The sequence below is a fragment of the Nicotiana tomentosiformis genome, chromosome 2 (genome assembly GCF_000390325.3).
Source record: "Nicotiana tomentosiformis chromosome 2, ASM39032v3, whole genome shotgun sequence".
In the NCBI taxonomy this organism is placed as follows: Eukaryota; Viridiplantae; Streptophyta; class Magnoliopsida; order Solanales; family Solanaceae; genus Nicotiana; species Nicotiana tomentosiformis.
The window spans coordinates 25304954-25328133 of record NC_090813.1 but is presented as its reverse complement, the minus strand read 5'-3'; the positions used below and the strand labels follow the sequence as shown (position 1 = coordinate 25328133).

The 23180-nt window shown below is 36.4% G+C and overlaps 2 protein-coding genes, 1 long non-coding RNA gene and 1 other non-coding gene across 6 annotated transcripts; 3 read left to right on the top strand and 1 right to left on the bottom strand.

The window, feature by feature from the left end:
• Window positions 1-233: 233 nt before the first annotated feature.
• LOC108946000 (uncharacterized) lies at window positions 234-896 on the top strand. The gene is made up of 3 exons (XR_001970225.3): window positions 234-561; window positions 639-704; window positions 831-896. It is a non-coding gene; the product is annotated as an uncharacterized lncRNA (long non-coding RNA).
• Window positions 897-2701: 1805 nt separating this feature from the next.
• LOC104101236 (probable RNA methyltransferase At5g51130) lies at window positions 2702-10153 on the top strand. 3 transcript variants are annotated; one of them, XM_009608684.4, is made up of 9 exons: window positions 2702-3116; window positions 5409-5621; window positions 7387-7501; window positions 7676-7723; window positions 8231-8501; window positions 9394-9481; window positions 9562-9627; window positions 9755-9823; window positions 9953-10153. In XM_009608684.4, the coding sequence occupies exons 2-9, from the start codon at window positions 5502-5504 to the stop codon at window positions 10040-10042; spliced, it is 867 nt and encodes a 288-aa protein (XP_009606979.1). In that variant the 5' UTR covers window positions 2702-3116; window positions 5409-5501; the 3' UTR covers window positions 10043-10153. The 3 variants fall into 3 exon arrangements, with proteins under 3 accessions (XP_009606979.1, XP_009606980.1, XP_009606981.1); XM_009608685.4 differs by lacking the exon at window positions 5409-5621; XM_009608686.4 differs by lacking the exons at window positions 2702-3116; window positions 5409-5621 and adding an exon at window positions 6696-6714.
• A 6722-nt stretch (window positions 10154-16875) lies between these two features.
• Window positions 16876-17946, bottom strand: LOC138904499 (uncharacterized). The gene has a single exon (XM_070192999.1). The coding sequence runs from the start codon at window positions 17944-17946 to the stop codon at window positions 16876-16878; it is 1071 nt and encodes a 356-aa protein (XP_070049100.1).
• A 3698-nt stretch (window positions 17947-21644) lies between these two features.
• On the top strand, window positions 21645-21751 carry LOC117277961 (small nucleolar RNA R71). The gene has a single exon (XR_004508277.1). It is a non-coding gene; the product is annotated as a small nucleolar RNA R71 (small nucleolar RNA).
• Window positions 21752-23180: the final 1429 nt, after the last annotated feature.

Genomic DNA, 23180 nt, shown 5'->3' with positions numbered 1-23180 from the left:
CTCAACATAAGTAATAAGTGATTCTAACTGAGTTATCTGTCATTATGTTCCAGTAGTGTTTAGTGTGCGATAATTTTGAGATCAACTGCAATAGTCTTCTAAATTTTATTGTGGGATCTTTCTTTTTCTCTTTTCTTTCTTGGGGAATGAGAAATTTGGCCCGAGTGTTGGGGCTGGGTGCAGGCTTCTCAATTTGTGAATGCTTGTTCATTCGAGATTCTTCTATCTATATTTAGAACTACTAGATCAACTTGGCTTTTCTAAAGATTGATCAGCACTTGAATCGCTCCCTGAGGGTTTCTTACAGAGGAGATTAGACCCAATTTTCTGCTTTTCTGTATATCATATGATCTAAAGCAAGAGAATGTATAGTATGTTTTTTTAGTATTAGTTACTTTTTATGAAGTTGAGTGCTGAAATTTATTCTATTTCCATGTATGTGAGCTTGAAGAGCTGAATTTCATTGGATGCATCTTAAACGTGTCAAAGTGGGTGCATTTAAACTGGGGAGATGAGGGACTAATAACTTTGTTTTCCAAAGTCTGGAGGCTCCTTTCACCGGTAATGTTCACGTGTAATGGGAAGCAATTCCTTGAAAACAGAAAGAAACTCATGTTTTAACTGTACTTTTTTGATAGCGTGGTATCTTTATTTTGGAGCCTCAGCCTTGGAAATCATACTACGATAATTGTCTTGTATCTGAGGTATATTCTTTCATATATTACTAGCTTCACACGCGTGCTTTCTATACGGAGAAGACCTTATATTGGGATTTCTTTTTTACTTTGCGCACCAAAATTGTAAATGTTAATGTTGTTCTTGCTATGGAGACAACAAGAATTAATTATCAAAATATTAAGATCCGTCCAGAGATTTTCAAGACATACTTTTGGACAAGGTATGTTAGTTAATTATAAGTTTACTGTTTGGTTGCACAAATATAATTACACAGTTAGATTAAAATTTTAAATGAAGTAATTATCAAAACTTAAAAGTTAATATAATAAATATATGCCTATAAAATTTTATAAGTATAAATGATATTATATTTGGTATTTAAGATGTATATTTTTCCTGAATATACATTAATTATTAATCATATATTTAAATATAATAATAATAATAATAATAATAATAATAATAATAATAATAATAATAATAATAATAATAATAATAATATTTAGTTTAGATACTTACAAAAACTAAAAATATACGTTTTTTAAGAACATCATGGAATTCATGTTTGATAAAATAAATTAATATTTATAAATATAATATCATAACATTATTTAAATATTTGACAAAACTAATCTATTAATTCTAACTATAATCTTTAGGTTCTTACCATGAAACCATTATCATTTAGAAATTATAGGTTAATATTTTTTTTTTTTTTATTTTTGCAATTTTAGTAATTCCGAGTTTTTATTGCTTTCAATAATGAAGTAGCATTGAGTTTTGTTACAAATAACTCACGAAATTTTTCTAGTGAAAAATGGGTCAGAAAAATTTCGTTTGTTCGTTTGTTTTGGTGTCTGAGCAGGTTTTTACCTCGAGGCACATGGTTCGAGATGACTAAAATAAGACGTCTCAATCCAAAATAAAGAAAAGAAAAGAAAAGAAGTGAATCCAAAGTGCAGAAGCGGAGAAAAGATGTGAACTGTTCAAGACATGACTAAACTCACAAGATTTGCATGTCCTGTCTTGATCCGAAAAAGCCAAAGAAGAATGAACTAGCACCTGTATCTAGCAAGCATCAAGGTTCAAATCATAGTCTGCATGAAGAACCAGCCAAGACTCAAGATCAAGTTTCAGAAGACTTAGAGATATGAACCTTGTAACTCATAACTGATAGACTTGTTTAGTTTCTTTTCATTTTGATTTTGGGGTAATAAGGAGTTCAACAAGCAATAACAGCAGCAGCAGTAATGAAATCACAGCTTCTCGGTAGTCCTAACTACCAAAATTTCCAGAACTACACTAACCTGATTTCTTTATAGCCAAGAATATGTAGGCAACCTGCGAAGCAAGGTTCAGTCAAACTTTTTCAAAATGCTTTCAAAGGAGTATCCAACGGGCAAAAATTGTTCATGATTGCTCACTTTATCTTTGCCGGAAAACTCTTCGTGTTTCCGAGCAAAGAGGGGCAGTTGTGAGCACCTAATTTTTGCCCTAATACAAATTACTCCCAAAAAATTCAAAAATAATTTTAATTATTTTTGTAGAATTTTAGGAACTTTTATTTTTATTTGTTTGGCATTCATTTGCACTTTTAGCGTGTTTTAGTAGCATTTCAAATCACGAAAATGATCAAAAATATTTTCTCTTTTGCTTTTTGCATTCTTAGATTTTTACTTGCACTATTAATATTTAGTTTGCATTATTAAAATACAGAAATACATTAGTTTATTTTGCCTTGTTTAGCATTTTAGTTTTAATTAATGAGTTAAAATAGTTAAATAATCGTTCAATTAGGAAATTAGTTTGTAGGCTAATTTTGTAAAAAGGGTTAGTTTAAATAAGGTGGCCACTTTAGAATTTATAACAAGAAAAGAAATTGGCTGCCCTCCTATTTAATAGAATTGGGCCAAAGAGGCGGCCCAACTGTTAAATCCGTCCGCCCAGCCCAATCCTCACTGACCCGCCTGGCCCAACTAGTCCCTTCCCCTTTTCCCATCTCATTAAAAAAACTCCCATTCCCCTAACCCAAACGATAACAATCAGATCCCCACCGGAAAACCTAGCAGCCGCTGACCTCTTCTTCTCCATTCCCTCCAAGCCGCCAGACCCCTCTTCCTTCTATCATCTCACTCACTCTTCTCCTACAGATTCTCGCACACACGCAAGAGCCAAAGAAAAAAAGAGCACTCTCTAATTTAGAACACTGAAATTTCACAAAAGAAGAAAACATTAAAAAAAAAAAAAGGGAGGATAGAAAGGATATTTCTGAATTGATTGAGGTTGCAGCAGTTTATCTCTATGTTTCTGGTTTTCTAAACATTTTGGATCAAAAAGTGCTGCTGATTTTACTGTTCTCTGCATAGTTGGACTCCAATTCGCTGTTCCAGCCTTTATTTGGCTTTCTTTTCCTCTAAGTTTAATCCTCGAGCTATTAGGTATGTTTTTCCTTAAAGCTATTGTCAGATCTGCCTTGCTATGGATACTATGGTTGTTCTCTAGTTCATTTGAAGTCATTATTTGAATCCATGGCTGTTTTGCTAAGTTCATTTGGCTGATACTTGAATTTTTATGTTTTGATTTGGCCTAAGTACTGAATACATACCTGTTAAACTCAACTAAAATAAGATGGATGATTGAGTGTGACTCCCTGAACGTGAGCATATTTATTGTATTAGCTGTATTTCTATTTTTGGTAAATGTCACAGTTAATTGTCTCAAGTTAAAAACTACTGAAAGTCTATACTACAGTACAGACTAACGTCACAGCCAATTTCCTGAGTTAAGCTGTCTGCCAAAGTCTATACACTTTTTTATTTATTTATATAAAACAAAGTCCATACAATAGCAGATTCCTCTAGACCCATAGAACATTACTGGCTGATCAATCCACTTATAAGAAAGCCATTGTGCTCAACGACTCTTCTCTTTTATGGGTTTAACGGGAGCCATTGTGCTCAGCCATTTTGTTTCTCAAAAAAGACGATTTTCTTTAATCACTATGGAAATGTCAGAGAGTTGGCATAAATTTGATAAATTGATTGTAAGGATTATTTAGGTTTGAGTTGCTGTTATTAGTTGAGGGGTTGTTTGATTAGTATTTAAGCTAGTTGGGCTATTTGATTATCTTAGAAAAAATCAGAAAATTAGATTAAGTTTAGAATGGTATGGTCTTTTAGTTTTGGCTAATTTGATAAATGAATAGTTGGGTCAAATAAATCCTCTGCCAGGCCCACCTTGGTAATAATGTGCTATTGGCCCATCTCTTCTTTAATAACAAAGTTGATTACTTCCTTACTTCCACAACTAATTTCCATAAACTCTTGGCCCTACAATAATCTCAAATTAGAAAAAAAAAATTCATGAACAATCGTAGTTTGCTTTAGGCGCGCTTAAATTAATCATCGTGGCTATGAGCACGACTCCCGTGGCATGGTCACTATACGTAAATACCAATTCGAGTGTGCGTTTCACGTGACTCGACCATAACTTCAAATAATAATAAAAATAAGCACGTTGCGAACCTCGGATGCGTTTCACGTGGCGCGATTCAACAATGTGTACAAAAACAATAAGTGCGTGACATCGCGACTTATTCAAATGAACTCCATAAATCTTAAAAGCATTTAAAACTCTATTAAAAGTGGTTCGAAGGTAAAAGTGCACATAAGTCTTAAACATGTAATAAATCAGATATTTACCAATTGTTAATAGTTGAGTGACCGTGCTAAAACCACGGAACTCGGGATTGCCTAACACCTTCTCCCGAGTTAACAGAATTCCTTATCCGGTCTTCTGGTTTTGCACACTTTAAAATAGAGTCAAATTTTCTCGATTTGGGATTTAAAATAAACAGGTGACTTGGGACACCATAACAAAAATCCCAAGTGGCGACTCTGAAATAAATAAATAATCCTATTTCGATTAATGTCACTTTAATTGGAAAATCTCCCCTATCCTTTCGGGAAAAAGGAGGTGTGACAATAATAATAAATATATATAAAAATACAAATAATAAAAAAAAAAGAAACGAGCCAAAGATGTGTGCATAATAAGATTATGAAAAGAAGGAAATAAATTTATTTTTTGAAATAATAATAATAAATAAAATTTAAAAAGCAAAAAAATAAAAGCAAAAAAGAGGAGAGAAAATAATTATAATGTATAATTTATTTTAATAATTGAATAAAAAAATTTAAAAAGATAAAATATATATTATACCAGTTATATTAAAAAAATGTGAACAAATATTTTCAGTATCAATTATCTTTTCTTATTACATAAATAAAAAATAAAAAGAGCAAAAAAAGTAAATGAAATTAGATTATGAAAAGAAAGAAATAAAAGAAAATACGAGTTAAATGAAATTAGAAAAGGAACAGGAAATAAACAAAAGAAAACAAAAAGAAAAAAATAATAAAGGAGCAAAAATTGAGTGTGAAATTAAATTATGATAATAATAATAATAATAATAATAAATGATTTGGACAAAAAATAAATGAATAAAAAAGGAGAAAAAAGAGAGAAGAAAACAGAAAAAAGAAAAAGAGAAAATAAAGAAAAGAAGGAAAAAAGAAAAGGAGAAAAAGAGGAAAATTAATTAAATTAATTAGTTTGATGGGTATAAAAGTAAATGAATAAGCAATGATAAATAATTTTATTTTTGTAGTTAATTGTGTCGTTCACCCTATATAAGTCACATAATACCCGCGTTTTTGTTTTCCCTACAGCTGTATAAAGAGCCGGCTAAAACCCTAATTTGAAAACCCCATCGAGTGCATAAACCCTTTGGATCATCTGCCCTTTTGGTTTTCCATATTTCCATGGAGCACCAACGAGCAAGAATAGGCGGTGAACAGCAGGACACATCAGCGACGACACAGAAGAAAAAACGTAAAGAAGTTGCTCTCTATGGTAACTACAGAAACTACTATGGCTATAGAGTAAGCCTTTCTCTTCTCCCTCTTTCTCTATTTTTACATACCCTTCCCATTACTTGTTTGGTTTGTGGGTGCTAATGGATGAGTTTTGCATTAAATTCCATGTAAGGAAATAAATCCCATCTAGGCAAAACCTTAAGCCTTGGTGAGTATAGTTACCTGGGGAGAGTTACCCCGTATCTTCATAAGCATAGTTACTCTGTAATGTAGGGGTGGAATCACTGGCGGAACCGGGAATTTATACAAGGGGATTCAAAAATATTCTAGGATGTCACCGTTGTAATTTGAACGTATGACCTAAAGCAATTTTGAACCCCCCTTAACTACTATTCTTGTATTTTTCATGTAAAGGGGATTCAACATCTCACATATAACCAAAAAATATTAATTTTACTCTATTTACATTGTGTAATTTTCCGCTGACAGGGTGTCGGTTTAACACCCTTCACTCTACCTAGTTCCGCCAATGGGTGGAATAGGTAAGGTGGGCACAACTTGCTTAGATACCCACAATTATATGAAAAAACCTCATCTTAGGTAATGTTTGATATGTCTCATGACTAATAAGGCAGGGGAATACAATCGTGATTTTATGCCGAAAGCTATATTAAAGAATACATGATTCAAGTTAATAATTCTTTAGTTGATGAATAGATCTAATGTTGGAAAGGAGAGCTCTTACAGAGGAAGATAATCCTTATTGTAAGGAATTTTTTTTTTTTTTCCTCTTTTACCAACTGACCCTCTCTTTAGCACAAATGGATTGTAGTTTTTAGGGGCAAAGGTGAGACACTAAAAGTTTTTCCTTAACAGTCTTAAGGTAGTGTCAGCAACTTTAAAGTTTTTTTGAATCAGAAACATACTTGTTTGGTTCATAAAATAAAGTTGTCTTTCAAAAGAACAAAACAGAACATTTCTAAAGACCAAAATAACACCTTTGAATAAAAAAACCAAATTTACTTTCTTTTCTTAAATTAATTTTTATGATTCTTTTGTTTTTTGTTGTTATTATTACATTGGGGACGGGCGAACGGTAAAGGGGAAGGAGATGTTATGTATGGGATTGGAACCATCCAACTAAACTACAAGGTGGAAGGTGAGTCTGCTTACCAAGTGAGCTGGTTCCCACGAGAAGTTCACAGTGCTTAGCATTGTGGATTTTAGTGCTCCCTAAAACATTGTCTGTGGAGATTTAGCTGATTTTTGAACTATGAATCTCGTTTTCAGTGTCTTATCCATCCCCTTTTGAGAAAACTCTTGTGGTCTTTTGAGGTTCCAATTGTTCTGTTACTCAAAATATTCGCTTACATTATCTTTTTTTTTTTAAAATATTCATCTGCCTTCGTCCACCTTTATATTTTTTTCCAATAACAAACATAAGCAGTCTAAGAAATTAATCAGTTTATTTAAACATGAATAATGAATCAAGTTTCTCCCATCTAGTAAATTTCTTTGGAGGTGGGAGTTTGAAACATTTATCTATTTTCTTGTCACTTTCTACATATTAATGTATGGAAGAATATCAGTAGGGACATCATCTCCAGCTAAATTTAGGTTTCTATTGCCTGTGCTATCTCCGGAAAATCTTACTGCTCCCAAGTTGAAGCAATTTGGGAGCAGCTCAGAATTTCTATTTTGTTTTGTTACCTTTTAGTTTTTTTTTTTTTTTTTTTATTCAATTATCATAAGTCCATACATAATTTTGAGCAAGTTCATCACTGCATACCTTTTAGTTGAACTCTCACTATTTGGTATTTTTTGTGTACAGATTGGTCAGGATTTGGAAGAAGATCCAAGGTTAAAAGCTATGAAGAAGGAGTGGTTTGAAGGCAAGGATTGTCTTGATATTGGCTGTAATAGTGGAGTGATCACAATCGCCATTGGTAAAAGTTTCTTAATTGCATATCTGTTTCTGAATTAGGATTTCTCCTTAATGCTTTTAGTCGCATGTGGGATTTTTGCTTGATATCTCTGCTAACATCGTCCACCAATAGAGGTTACACATTTCCCTTTTCTTTTGTCTGTTGTTAATATCAGTTATCCTTTTTTGACTACAGCACAAAAGTTTAGCTGCCGAAGCATCCTTGGAATTGACATTGATGGTGGTAAGTATTTCAACTTTTCATTTGGTCTACACATTTGGTTCACATGTAGTTGATTATTTCCGGAAGAAATCACGAGCTGATTAAGATGCCAACAAATTGTCATGCAATTTGTGAACTGTACAAATGTTACTTTCATGGATCAGTCTTTATTAGAGACCAGCTGAACGGGAATTTGTTAGTATTTGATTTTGAACCCACATAGTGCATTTTGTTGATTTTTCCTGTGCAATTGGATGGACCAAATAATTGTTTTGTGCAGTGATAGTAATGTGCGGTTGGTCGGATTGTTGTGTCACAGTCGCTCTTTAATTTCTTTTCCTTCTTATTATTGTATAAATTTGGCCTCTTGATCTCTTTTGCGACTTGTTGCCATAGTTGCCGATAATATCATATTCTGTTATCCATATAGGCATCTTAAGTAATGTGTGATCTGATGGATTTAGCATTTGACTTTGAGTTGCTAGGATGTAGTTTATAACTTTTATTCTCTCTTTTCACCTCTTCCAGCCAGAGTTAATGATGCCTATTGGACTCTCAGGAGAAAAGTGAAGAGTATGAGAACAGTGCCAGCAGGGGGTGACAAATTAGCAGAATCAAATACTGTAAATTGTTTAACAGACCCCGTGGCAGAGTCACTTAATAAAAGGGCAAAGAATGATTGTACAGCACCTCATCATTTGCAAGAGGGAGATTTTTTTGACATAGTCTCCTTCAAGAAAGGAGATTTTATTCAGAATTGGCATCCAAGAGACAATACATCTTATGATACAATTATTTGGTAAGTTTTCTTTTTCTTTAACGTCATCTTCCCTGTATGGTTCAAGAGATGTGAAATCTTTTAGTCAATTGCAATCCTTCTGCGAAAAGGTACCCAAGATGTTATATTGTTGGAACTTGTGTTTCCTTTTCAAAATCACCCAAAATTTTATTCTAAAGGTGCACTTCTTTTGGCGTTAGAGGCAAATTATGTAAGCAGAACAAGGTGATAAAAGAACAAGAACAGTGCAAAAGCTTTAAGAGTTTATTAGCTGGAGAACATTTTCTGTTTCGTTACCAAATCCTAGGTGAGTATGATTTGGGTGGATTCTGTCTTGTTTTCCTTTAGCTCCAGTCCTATCTGTGACACCACAAAGACATGGTGAAAAGAGGGGAACAAAGAGACTTTTATGGACTCTCATGCTTATGAATATCATTTTTATTTTGAGAAAGGTAATATTTATATTCATCAGCACTCAAAATAGGGCTGCTCTATAATATTTACTAGTACAGAACCTCTTGAGATTTACAGCGAGTCAAAAAAGTCTAGTACTGATTCTGCATCACCTACCAATTGAGATCAACTGCAATAGTCTTCTAAATTTTATTGTGGGATCTTTCTTTTTCTCTTTTCTTTCTTGGGGACTGGGAAATTTGGCCCGAGTGTCGGGGCTGGGTGCAAGCTTCTCAATCTTTGGCTTTTCTATAGATTGATCAGCACTTGAATCCCTCCCTGAGGGTTTCTTACAGAATATTAGACCCAGTTTTCTGCTTTTCTGTATATCATATGATCTGAAGCAAGAGAATGTATAGTATGTTTTTTAGTATTGGTTACTTTTTATGAAGTTGGGTGCTGAAATTTTATTCTATTTCCACATATGTGAGCTTGAAGAGCTGAATTTCATTGGATGCAGCTTAAGCGTGTCAAAGTGGGTGCATTTAAACTGGGGAGATGACGGACTAATAACTTTGTTTTCCAAAGTCTGGAGGCTCCTTTCGCCGGTAATGTTCACGTGTAATAGGAAGCAATTCCTTGAAAACAGAAAGAAACTCATGTTTTAACTGTACTTTTTTGATAGCAGGGTGGTGTCTTTATTTTGGAGCCTCAGCCTTGGAAATCATACTACGATAATCGTCTTGTATCTGAGGTATATCCTTTCATATATTACTAGCTTCACATGCGTGCTTTCTATACGAAGAAGACCTTATATTGGGATTTCTTTTTTATTTTTGCGTACCAAAATTGTAAATGTTAATGTTGTTCTTGCTATGCAGACAACAAGAATTAATTATCAAAATATTAAGATCCGTCCAGAAGATTTTCAAGACATACTTTTGGACAAGGTATGTTGCAGGGTATTCTATAGCCACCTCCCTCCCTTACCTCCTTTTTTTTTTTTAAAAAACTTGAAAGTTAAATATTTCATGACTATGGGTAGGCTTCACTGACACATCCCTTTAATCTGAATGCAGATTGGATTTAGAATGGTAGAGGACATAACATCTAGTGTATCTGGTTGCAAAACTGGCTTTAAAAGACCTATTTTGGCATTCTGGAAGTAATGTATTAGGTTATGAAATTGCTTTTTGGTTGACTGAAAATTAGTGTTGTATATATGTGGATTCCAGTAGGGAGCTATTAACATGCTTAAAACAAGTTTGGAATTGGCTCTACATCTTATTCTCATCCAGAAGCGTCAGAGTTTGGACAAACTGTCTAGAAGCTTCCTTATTCTACGTCTAATCTTTCAAAATAACAATTATTCGCATAACTCCTTTTTCCTCAACGACTTGATCTTATTAAGTTCCAATTTTCAATTATTATCTTTTATAAGCTCTTCTTAATTTCCTTTTCAGAATTAGCATTACCACCCCTTGACCAAACAACTGCAAGACTTATGATCTTTTAGCGATTTAAAGCTTACCCTACATTGCTGAAATTCTCTCATACCCAAACAACTGCGGACTTATTAAGAGATGTTTTATATTAAAAACTCGAATAATAATACAGTTAACAGTAATTACGGTGCCGAAAATAGAATAGTTAATACTCCTATCTGATCTCATTTTAAGTGTTGTTTAGAGTTTTAGCATGCCCATTAAGAAAATGTTAAATACAAAGTATAATTTACTAGATACTCCTATTTATTTCTTAGTTTCTCTCAATTTATTACTCATCCTATTGGAAAGTGACTACTATTTTTACTATTAGAAAAAGACTAATAATAACTTTTGAATCTAGAATTTGTACGTGAGAGGTTCAATCTTTAGGTTCTTACCATGAAATTATTATCATTTAGAAATGATAGATTTTTTTTTTTTTTTTTTTTTACAATTTTAATAATTTTTAACATATATACATATATTCCATATCAAAAATACGAAAATTATTGAACCATGCTACATCATTCACTGCTATTATTTTTAATTATATAAAATTAATAAATCTATTTGCACTTGCCACAAAATAAAATAGTAGTTAATTTAAAAAAATGATTCTTATAAAAAAGATCTTGAGGTACCTGCTTATTCTTTGGTTCGCTTAAAAACCGCAGGATGCCTCCGGCATTACAAGATCTTGAAAACGTTGCTTGTAACAGAATTATGTGTTGCACAATTTAAAATCATTGACAAAAGGGGATACAGATTATAGTAAGAAAAAAAAATAAAAATTAGAATTTGACAAAAAGGATGTATAAGAGAAATAGAAACCTACACTTTTTCATTCCCTTAGAGAAAGTGAGGGTGAGAATTTATGGTTTTTGTGCATAAATATGACTTTGATGGACCAAGGGAGAAGTTTAAAACATTTTAGTTAGGGAAGAGGTGGGAGAGAGAACATGAAGAGCTGTATTTAAGATATTCTTTTATTCTGGTAATTAAGATAATTAAAGAGGTGACTCTTTTTAACCGTTGCAATACTTAAAGAAGGTGTGTGAAGGAAAATGAAGAGGTGTAATTAAGAGGTGAATTTTTAATTTTTTTTAATTTAGAGGTGTATTTAAGATTTTTTTTTATTTTGGTAATTAAGATAATTAAGGAGGTGATTTTTTTTAAACCGTGGCAATTCTTAGAGAAGGTGTGAGAAGGAAGATGAAGAGGTGTAATTAAGAGGTGACTTTTTGGTTTTTTAATTTAGTGCATAAATGAGAAAATAGAGAAAAAGGACAAAAAATGAGAACAAAGAAAAAAAATAATTTCTAATTATAGATAGTGCCACATCACCTCTCTTCGATCCTGAATTATATTAATATATCGATTTGCCATGACAAAAGGAAATCAAGGGTTTCAATGTGTTAGATTTGGTGATTTTGAATGAATAAATCAAATAAAAAAAGAAAGAAAAGAAAAGAAAACTTAATTAGAATAGGGACACTAGATATGAATACAAACTGTGATTTGAACCTTTAACTTCACTTGTAAAGGTGCATCCAATAATCATTACACTATAGCACTCTTTGAGCTTGGGTGCACACATGTATATTTAAAGAATTTGTAAGAAATATAATATTGTTCATGCTCCAACACATAGATACGCCCTTGTCTCTCATTCCGATGAGCAATCTACCACCAATAGTACCACCAATAAACACCTCCCAAAACCACCGAATAGAGAAAATAGCAAAAGAAGAGAACTTATCACCACAACATTTGTACCGAGAAATGCTATTGGAACAAAACTCCATGACAACAAGCACGTATTATTCCCAAGAAAATAATGGAAAGGAATCTATGCTCCATGAGCATCTGTAAGATTAAATCTCACTCTCGGACAAGGAACAAAATCGTTTATGTCTCCCATGGAGTTACTCCCTCATCATCAAAGTATTTGGTGAACGCATTACTCACTAATTCCTTCGAAACAAACTTTTCGAGTTGTGGTGCCCATCCGAACGATTAGTTTTGATCGATCAAGGATGTGATTTTTACACTGTAAAGCTTGCCCTAGAAGAGAACATGATTAAAGCACTGATAGAAAATTTCTTTGGGAATAATTAATTGCTATCTTTGAATCCTATGTTGGTAGTTGATATGTTGATGGAGACTTTAATGAAGTTCTTAATTAAAGGTAGGGATAAGTTTGGAGGGAACTCTATCAACTCTAATAGGTCTAACATATTTTAGGATTGTATTAACAAGTGTAACCTAGTAGATTTGGGCTATAAAAGGTAGCAAATACACTTGGACTAGTAAAAGATATAGGAATAAACAATATTTAATCCTAGAAAGACTAGATAGGTGCTTTGCTAATTATTCTTGGATTCACACCTATCAAGAAGCTATTGTAACCCATTTACCAGGACACACTCTGACCGCTATCCTCTTTTCATTAGATTATATTCTCCTACTTCAGGAAATAGCAGTTCTCGTCCATTTAGGTTTGAACCTATGTGGTGTGGACACCTAATTTTTTATTGCATCGTCTACAACCCCCCCCGAAAAATCCTTTTACCTCAACAAATTATTTTCAGCTTAAGGCCATAGAGTGGAATAAAAATACTTTTGGTAATATATTCAAGAAGAAGAGGAAGTTAATTACCAGATTAGCCGGGATTAAAAATCTCCTCACTATCAGTTTACTGACTTCATTCTTGAATCATAACTCCTGAAAGAGTATGACTTTGTCCGTAAGCAAGAGGTTGAATTCTCTAAAATCAAGTCTAGAATCAATTAGCTCACTCAGGATGATGCCAATACTAATTTTTTCACACATCCACCCTCAATACGATGAGAAGGAATATAATCCCGTGCATCCAAGTGATATTGGCAACTGGCTGTATGACCAAATTGATATCAAAACCTCTATCATAAATTACTTCTTCTCCATCTATACCACTTCCTGCACATCCTTCTCTCCCCATAAAATTGAGTTGTTCGCCCTACACACACTTTAACTGAGGCACAAGCCTCTTTTCTTAGCATCCCTTTAAGAGACTCTAAGATCAAGCAGACTATCTTCTCGTTCTAGGCCCTTAAAGCCCCAAGGCCTGATGGCCTCCATCCTCTGTTCTATCAAAGATACTGATCAATTCTAGAAAACTAATTACAGACCTATTGATCTATGCAACACAATCTATAAACTAATCACCAAGATCATTGTCAATAGAATCAAGCCCCATCCCACTGTTTTTATTGAGCCTAGCTAGGCCAGTTCTTCTCCAACAGGAGAGCTACTGATAATGCAATTATTGTTCAAGAATATATGAATTATTTTGGTAAGGTAAAAAGGAGTAATGCCAACATGATCCTCAAAATTGATCTAGAAAAGGCTTTTGATCTGTTAAATTGGTTTTATATTAGAGAAACCCTCTTAGCTTTCAAGTTTTCTCCCAACTCACTAAGCTTGTTATGTTTAGTGTCTGCACTTCCTCAATATTCGTTCTTATTAATGGTAGTAAAACTCCATTCTTTGTTCCGATAAGAGGAATAACACAACGGGACCTTATTTCCCCATACCTATTCATCCACTATATAAAACGGCTCTCTACAATGGTTGACTAACAAGTAAAAGCAAAACAATGGTTTACAAATTACAATCATCATCAGCAGGTCTGGCCCAAAAATTTCTCTCCTCTTCTTTGCTAGTGATTTAACACTCTTTGCCAGAGCCAATGTTAGGAATTGAAATGTAATATTTTTCACACTCTCAACACTTCCAATGATGCCTCTAGTCAAAAGATTAATTTTGCAAAATTCAAAGTCGTCTTTTCAACAAACTGCAACTTACAGACAAGGAGACACACTTTTGAAAATCTAACAATCAAAGGTTAGCAGTACCCTTGGAAAATACCTAGGTTTTTCATCTTTCATAAGAGAGCCACTAACAGTGACTTTTAGTTTATCGTTGACAACATGCATGCTAAGGTAGTTGGCTGGAAGGCAAACTTTCTCAACATGCTGAACACTTGCACAACTCTAAATGGTCCTGACCATCTAGACTTCAGCTTACCCGAAAATAATTTCAATCTTGAGTTGTACAACAACACAATATCTCTGGTTTGAAAATTCTTTCTTGAATATGTTTATCGTACATCATCTTCATCCTTTCTTTGCACAGACTAGTGCTTTCAAAAGCATTATAACGGAACTCATCAAGTTCATGCAGCTCTGACTCTACTCGTACCAGCAGCCTCCAAGTCAAGATTTAACTGCCTTAACGCCCAAAAAGATTTATGCTCTAACTCCACAGGTAAGTGACATTCTTTTCCAAATACCAATTTATACGGTGACATGCCAATCGGAGTTTTGAATGCAGTGCGGTTGGCCATAGTGCATCATACAATTTTTTCGCTCAATCAGTCGAGTAGCATTTACAGTTTTGGTCAAAACACTCTTTATTTCTCTGTCTGACACCTCCACTTGCCCACTTGTTTATGGGTGATACGGAGTGGCCACCTTATGGCGAACGCCATATTTCTCCAACAACTTTGCAAAGGCTCGATTGCAGAAGCGGGTGCCTCCATCACTGATGATCGCTCTTGGCGTGCCAAATCGGGTGAAGATATTTTTTCTTAGAAAACCAATAACTCCCTTTGTATCATTTGTTGGGAGTGCCACAACTTCTACCCATTTCGATACACAGTCCACAACTACCTGTATGTACTTGTTGCCATATGAGCTGACAAATAATCCCATAAAATCGATTCCCCATACATCAAATACTTCTACCTCTTGAATTGGGTTCATGGGCATCTCATGTCGACGAGAAATGTTCCCCGTCCGTTGGCACTCATCACAACTCTTTATACAAAAGTGTGTATCTTTAAACAACGTCGGCCAATAAAAGCCCGACTCCAGCACTTTAGCAGCCTGACTCCACCAAAATGGCCTCCATAAGGCAAATCATGACATGCCTGCAAAACAGCAGCATGGTCTATCTCGGGAATACATCTCCGGATCATGTTATCAATACAAATCCTAAACAAATATGGTTCATCCCAGAAATACACGCGACAATCAAGAAAGAACTTTTTCTGATGCATAGAGGACAAGTCATAGGGAACAATACCGCTAGCCAGGTAGTTTGCAATATCAGCATACCATGGCGCTACCTCAAGGCTTGTGGCCAACATTTGTTCATCCGGGAAGGTTTCCACGATCTCTTCTACCTCAATCTTCTTCTCCGCTCCTTCCAACCTGGATAAGTGATCTGCCACTTGGTTTTCCGTTCCTTTTTGGTCATGGATTTATAGGTCGAATTCTTGTAGTAGCAGCACCAATCGAATCAGGCGCGGCTTTGAATCCTTCTTCTCAATTAGGTACCTGAGAGCAGCATTGTCAGTGTAAATAATTACCTTAGAGCCTATCAGGTATGACCTGAATTTGTCAAATGCGAACACCACTGCTAGCATCTCCTTCTTAATCACTGTGTAGTTTAGTCGGGCACCACTTAGGGTTCTACTTGCATAGTTTATTGGGTGCATGACTTTCTCCTTTCGTTGCCCCAACACTGCTCCCACAACATAATCATTTACATCGCACATCATCTCAAATTGTTGCTCCCAGTCGGGTGCAACTATGATAGGTGCAGACACCATCCTCCTCTTCAATTCCTCAAAAGCTACCCTGCAATCATCAGAAAACACAAATGGGTGATCTTTTTCAAGCAATTTACATAAAGGGTTAGCAATCTTGGAAAAATCTTTTATAAACCACCTGTAGAAACCGGCGTGGCCAAGGAAACTTCTTATTGCCTTGACAGAAGTGGGTGGTGGCAACTTCTCTATTATATCAACCTTAGCACGATCCATCTCTATTATATTAACCTTAGCACGATCCACCTCAATGCCCTTACTTGACACTAGGTGTCCCAAGACTATACCTTCATGTATCATGAAATGGCACTTTTCCCAGTTTAGCACCAAATTAGTCTCCATACATCTCTTCAGCACTCATTTCAGATTCCTAAGGCAGTCATCGAATGAGTTTCCCACCACTGAGAAATCATCCATAAAAACTTCCATTATGTCCTCTACCATATCTATGAAGATGGCCATCATGCACCTTTGGAATGTGGCGGGTGCATTGCATAGGCCAAACGATATTCTCCGAAAAGCGTAGATGCCATATGGACAGGTGAATGACATTTTATCTCAATCCTCTGAGGCAATAGAGATCTGATTATATCCCGAGTATCCATCCAAAAAGCAAAAGTGGGACCTCCCTACCAATCTATCTAACATATGATCAATGGACGACAAGGGAGAATGGTCTTTTTGGGTGGCCTTGTTCAATCTTCTGTAGTCCATACAAATTTTCCATCTCGTGACTGTTCTTGTTGAGATCAACTCGTTGTTCTTGTTTTGCACCACAGTCATTCCACTTTTCTTTGTCACACACTGAACGGGGCTAACCTAGTTGCTGTCGGAGATGGGAAAAGAAATTCTCGCATCTAACTACTTGATCACTTCCTTCTTCATGACTTCTTTCATGTTGGGATTCAACCTTCTTTGATGTTCTCTGGAAGGTCTGTGCCCATCTTCCAGTAGAATCCTATGCATGCAGAAGGCCGGGCTAATACCCTTAATATATGCAATGGTCCAACCAATTGCAGTCTTGCACTCTATTAACACTTGCAGAAGCTGTTCTACCTGCACATCTAACAAACCGGATGAGATAATAATAGGTAAAGTCGATTTAGGTCCTAAGAAAGCATACCTGAGGTGATATGGTAGCGGTTTCAGTTCCAACTGTGGTGGATCTTCGATCGATGGCTTAGCTGGAGGGGTCTTTCTTTCTTCTAAGTGTAAAGACTCGAATTCGAGCTCTCTTTTGCAGTATCCTTGGCCTTCAAGAGCCAACACCCACTCCGCCAAGTCCTCACCATTTACCTCTTCTAAGTTTGTGAGGCAGGCTGCTAGAGGGTCTTTTGCATTAAGTGCCTCACTAGCTTCCTCCATGATCATATCCACAACTTCTATCAAAGAGCAATTTGCAAACTTATTGGGTCGCCACATAGACTTTTGCACATTAAATGTTATTTCTTCGTTATTTAGCCTCATTTTCAGCTCCCTAGTTTCACAATCAATCCGAGCTCTTCCTCTGTCTAAGAGCGGCCTTCCCAAAATTATGGGAATATCCTCATCAACCTGGCAGTCCAGAATGACAAAATCTGTCGGAAACACAAACTTTTCAACTTGCACAAGTACATCGTCAAGTATACCCGCTGGTCGTTTCACCGTTCGTTCACCTAGCTGTAGTAACATGGATGTGGGCCTTGCTCTTCCAATACCTAACTTTTTATAGATAGCCAATGACATCAGATTAATGCTCGCCCCCAAGTCACACAATGCTTTCGCGAATGCATAGCTACTTATGGTGCATGGAATTGTGAAGCTTCCAAGGCCGGATAGCTTCTCCGCTATAGGTCTTGTCACAACCGCACTACAAGTCTGAGTCAATGTCACAGTTACCAAGTCTTGAGTTAGATTCTTCCCCAGAACTGTTTCTGATGCCTTCTCTTGCATTTTCTCAGTCTCCTTTGAAACCTCTTTTTCTTTGCTTGTTTCCTCTTATGCATGTTATACCATTACCTCTGTTAACCCTGTTGGATAGTCCACTTTAATTGGGCACAAGTATCTCAGTTGGTTGGATTTCGCGAGAAATTTCTTGCTCTAGATCAAGATCCCTACCATTTATTAGACTCACCGCCATAAGCTGCTTCGGGCCCTGCTCTTTCGGATTGACATGCGTGTCCGCAGGTAATGTCCCTTGGGGATGATTATTCAGAGCCATAGATATCTGTCCTAATAGAATCTTAATGCCTTTTATTGACGAGTCATGTGCTTCAACCTTCTCTTGCATTTTTCCAATGGACCCAATCAGTTGATGCAACATTCCTTTAATTTCAGACGACCCATCATCTTGTCTCACTATCTGTTGTTGTTGAGGCTGTTGATAAGCTAGCTACTGATTTTACTGATTTTATCCCTGTTGCCTTTGGTAAGGCACGACTTGACCCTGTGGTCGCATAGCTCCCGAATTGTTGTTGTTATTGTATTGCTGTTAAGTTGGTCTATACTGCTGATTCTTCTGCCCCTAATTCTGACCACCTTGCCTCTGGCCTCCATAGTTGCCCACATAGTTCATATTCTCCTGATAGTTCTGGTTGTCACTTTCACCACTCCACGAGCACACATATGGTTGGTTAATTCATGGTGTACATAAGCTCCCATTAGTCAACTATGTGTACCTGCTTCTGGCCTGATTCATCAATCTTCTTGGTGAGGATACTCAATTGCGTCATCAGAGTAGCCATATTCTCGTCTATGGAGTTGTTTGGGTCCAAAGCTACTGAGTGAACTACAAGGTTGATTGTAGTGTCTCTTGTCATCCATCCTGAGTTTTGAGCCATTTTATCTAGCACGACCTTACACTCTCTAAATGATTTGCTCAAAAATGCTCCCCTGCTGAAGCATTAATGTTGTCCTTCAAGCTATGTCACGACCCAATTCCATTATGGGCCGTGATGGCGCCCAACACCGCCGTTAGGCAAGCCAACACTGATTAACTAGTTGTTTCCCCGTTTAAATAAATTATTAAGTAGTAACATTTCCTTATTTGTTAAAAAGATTTAGAAATTTGCAAGGGTAACATAAATAAACGGGAGCAATAAGCACAAATCAAAATCATGTAAGCAAACCCAAAATCATAAGTCTACTAGTGTGAGTGCCAAGACCTGGTGTCATAAGTGTGTGGGCAATCTAGTAGAATATACAAAGGAATGCTAGCCTATTGTCTAAAAGAAAATAGACAGAAAGGTAAAACATAAGGGACTCTCCAACTGCTGCAGAACGGCTCGGAAAGCAGCTCACCGTGAAGTCTCGAGGTGGGGATCAACTACACGCGCCGGACAGGTAACTAGATGCACCTGCCTCAAATCCTGTACAATTAAGTACAGAAGTTTAGTATGAGTACATAAACAACATGTACCCCGTAAGTATCCAGTCTAACCTCGAAAAAGTAGTCACGAGGGGTCGACTTTGACACTTACTATGAGCTAACAATAATATAATTAAAGTGTTATACTAAGCATGGATTTCATTAATAATACTGAAAGCTCAATAATAGGAAATGATAAGTTCTTCTTTCACAAATATAGATTTCAAGTTCAGTTATATCATTTAACAACTTATATTTCAAGACATTTAAGCGGTATCAATCATGGTGAGTTCCAAATAATTATCATGCACAAATTATGCCGAGGTCGTACGACCCGATCCAACATAATATTTAAACTGTGCACTGCCAGAGGGTCAAACGACGTGAACCATAGATGCATCTATTTACTATCGAGGCGTTCGGCCCGATCCACAAATAGCAATTATTTTCAAAGAAAACACAAATTTCACATTTACAGTCAAGTAATCCATTAAATCTTCAAGTAAGTGAATTTAACCTTTTACACTCCTTTTATGAAATTTAAGACTTGACTCAAGTAATTAAATTAGCAAGTAAGAGCGCAAACATTTCAAATAAAGCATGATATGGGTCCTAAACTACCCGGACAATAGCATATTAGTAGCTACGTACGGACTCTCGTCACTTCGTACGTACGTAGCCCCCACAAATAGGTACATACATTTGTTTATTTTACCTATGGGGTTAATTTCCTCTTACAAGGTTAGAAAGGAGACTTACCTCATCTCAAGGCCTACTTCCAAATTCAAGAATGCGCTCAAACCCTCAAATCGGAGCCGAACAAATCCAAAACTATTCAAATAGTGTAAAAACTAATCAATATATGTTCAAAAGTTTATATTCTAACTATCTAAGTGATTACCCATCCCAAAATGTAAGATTCCTAAAATTCACCCCGGGCCCACGTGCCCGGATTCCGTAAATATTCGAAGAAAATTGTTACCCATACACTAAGGAACGTAAATATGTGATTTTTTACTAAGTTCCATAATCATTTTCGTGGTAAAATCCCATTTTTATTAAACCCTAGGTTTTTCATCTAAACCCATGATTTCTATCAATTTTCATGTTAAAATCTACCCAAAATCTATGTATTAAACTCACATTAAGTAGAGATTACTTACCTCACAAAGTTAGGTCGAAATCCGCTCCTTAAAAGCTCTCCAATCGCCCAAGTGTGGAAGAAAATGTGATACAAATTGGCCTAATCCCGTATTAAATGAGGCTCACTGCCTCAGCGATTTCCGCACCTGCGGTTAAAGAGCCGCACCTGCGCCCTCGCTTCTGCGGACAAGAGTCCGCTTCTGCAGAAATAGCCTGGGCCGGCTGGCGTCGCACCTGCGGACGGGTACCCGATTTTGCGGTCCCGCTTCTACGGAGGATGGGCCGTATCTGCGGAACCTGGGCTGCCCATCCTTGGCCGCTTCTGCGAGGCTTGGCTCGCACCTGCGGCTAGCCAAGCGCAGGTGCAGTTATGACAGATCTGGGGAGCTTCAGCTCTTGCTTCAAGTTTCCAACTTGGTCCGAGTCTTATCCGATTGGCACTCGGGGCCCTCGGAGCCCTGCCCACACATACCAACAAGTTTGAAATCATAAAACGGACTCGCTCGAACTCCCGGAACGCCCGAAACAACATTAAAACTAAGAATCACACCCTAAAACCAATTGAATCAAACTTAAGAACTTCAACTTCTTCAATTTATTTCCAATGCGCCGGAACGTACTTATACTACTCGGAATGACACCAAATTTTGCGTGCAAGTCTTAAATAAAATTACGGAACTATTTCCGATCTCAAAATCCCGTTTGGACCTCGATATCACCAAAACCTGTTCCAAACCAAATTTAAAGAACTTCTAAAACCTTCAAGAACCAACCTTCGCTATTAGGCGCCAAAATGATCTCGGGTCGTCCAAAACCTGATCCGAACATACTCCCAAGTCCGAAATCATCATACGAACCTATTGGAACCATTAAATCCCGATTCCGAGGTCATTTACTCATAATATTGACCGAAGTCAAACTTGGTCTTTTAAGCCAACCTTAAGTAACCAAGTGTTCCGATTTCAACCCGAACTCTTCCAAATCCCGAACTAACCATCCCCGCAAGTCATACATCAGTAAAAACAAGTACGAGAAGTCTCATTTAGGGAAACAAGGTTCTAGAAAGCAAAACTACCGGTCCGATTGTTACAAGCTATCTGCCAATCCCATGTAAAACCCTTATCCCAACATCTGATCTGGAATGCCATGATGTGGACACTTAACCAGCATACCTTTGAACCTCTCCCACGTTTCTTGTAGTGTTTCAGTTGGTTTCTGCCTGAAGCTCAATATCTCATCAACTTGCTTGGCAGTCTTATTGGATGGGTAGAAATTATTCAAAAACTGCTTGACTAATTCCTCCCAAGTGGTGATGGAGTTTATGGGGAGCAAATTAAGCCAAGTCTGAGCTTCTCCAGTCACCGAGTACGGAAACAATAACAGTTTGATTGCTTCCGGTGTCACATTCGTTTACCTTTGAGTGACACAAATTGACAAAAAAAATTCAAATGCTGCTGCGGATCTTCAATGTAAGACCCAGAGAACAGTCCCTTGTTCTGCAGCAGATGTCGCATGTTGTTTGTAATTTGAAATGACTTCGCTTGTATCTGAGAGGCTAAAATTGCGGTTGCTAGATTTTTAGCGGTGGGTTGTGCCCTATCATACAAGGCCACTTCTAGCACAAGAGGTGCCACACCCTGATTGTTCGCGTCATTCACATTGTTTCGGTTGTTCTGTTCTATTAGGTTTTATTTTTGTTTGTCCTTCTTGTTTGCACGATTTAATGCCTTGAAAGCTTTCTCAGGATCCAGTAACGCTTCAAACAATTCACCAGTTCTTGAGGAGTTTCTAGACATGCACCTGTAACACACAAGACTACAAACATAAGAATTTCAATATAGTGAATATAAAATGAAGAAAATTGACTAAACTTAGAATCCTAGCAATTCTTCTAGCTGTAATTAATAACACTGTTAATTCCCCGGTAACGGTACCAAAATTTGATCACGCCTAACTACGCCTCCTAAGAGGTCTAGCGGTCATTGCAAATATAATCTGGTTTACAAGTCCGGAGTCGAATCCTACAGGGAATTAACCTATTAATCACAACCACTAGTTTCACAAGAATTCAAATAATCAATCTACAGAAATACTAAATATCGATTTGAGTGTTTACGAACTAAGATAAGAGTAATTAAAATGCAGTAATTTATAACTAACAGAGCAAATATTGTAGACAAGATTTGGAAAAGTCTAGGGTTATGATTTTCCCTATTGTCGGAATCTCCCTCGCTACGTTTCCTATAAATTCACCTAAGTATTCTCTCCCAATCGTGAGAACTTTGGGTGTCGTAGCTCTCTCTCGAGCAACTACCATAATTTACTAGATATATTCTCTCGAACTACGCTAGCTGACACTAATTCACCGCTCATTACGACCGCACTAAGGTTTCGTTATCTCTAATACCGCCTTTAAACCCTCTGTATTGATCTCTAAAATACGTTAGGAGTAATGTTGTTCAACAACTACCTAAATGTGTACTCTCTATCGAGTAATACACACTAAATAGGCACAATTAAATGAGAGCTCTTCAATTAACAACAACGAAAATATAGTTGAACACGTAGAGAAAGATCAACGGAAAATTTATATTAAACGTAGTGAACAAATCATCCTCCAATAGGTTCCATCAACCCTAGATGGGAAGGTTTAACTACTCATAACCACACTAACAAT

What these genes read in the sequence shown, in the direction of transcription:
- LOC104101236 (XM_009608684.4), top strand. Translation starts at nt 5,502, where the DNA reads ATGGAGCACCAACGAGCAAGAATAGGCGGTGAACAGCAGGACACATCA. An exon ending in TGGAATTGACATTGATGGTG is followed by an intron (nt 7,724 to 8,230) that starts GTAAGTATTTCA and finishes CACCTCTTCCAG; the next exon opens with CCAGAGTTAATGATGCCTAT. An exon ending in TCTTATGATACAATTATTTG is followed by an intron (nt 8,502 to 9,393) that starts GTAAGTTTTCTT and finishes CATTGGATGCAG; the next exon opens with CTTAAGCGTGTCAAAGTGGG.
- LOC138904499 (XM_070192999.1), bottom strand. Translation starts at nt 17,946, where the DNA reads ATGCAAGAGAAGGCATCAGAAACAGTTCTGGGGAAGAATCTAACTCAA.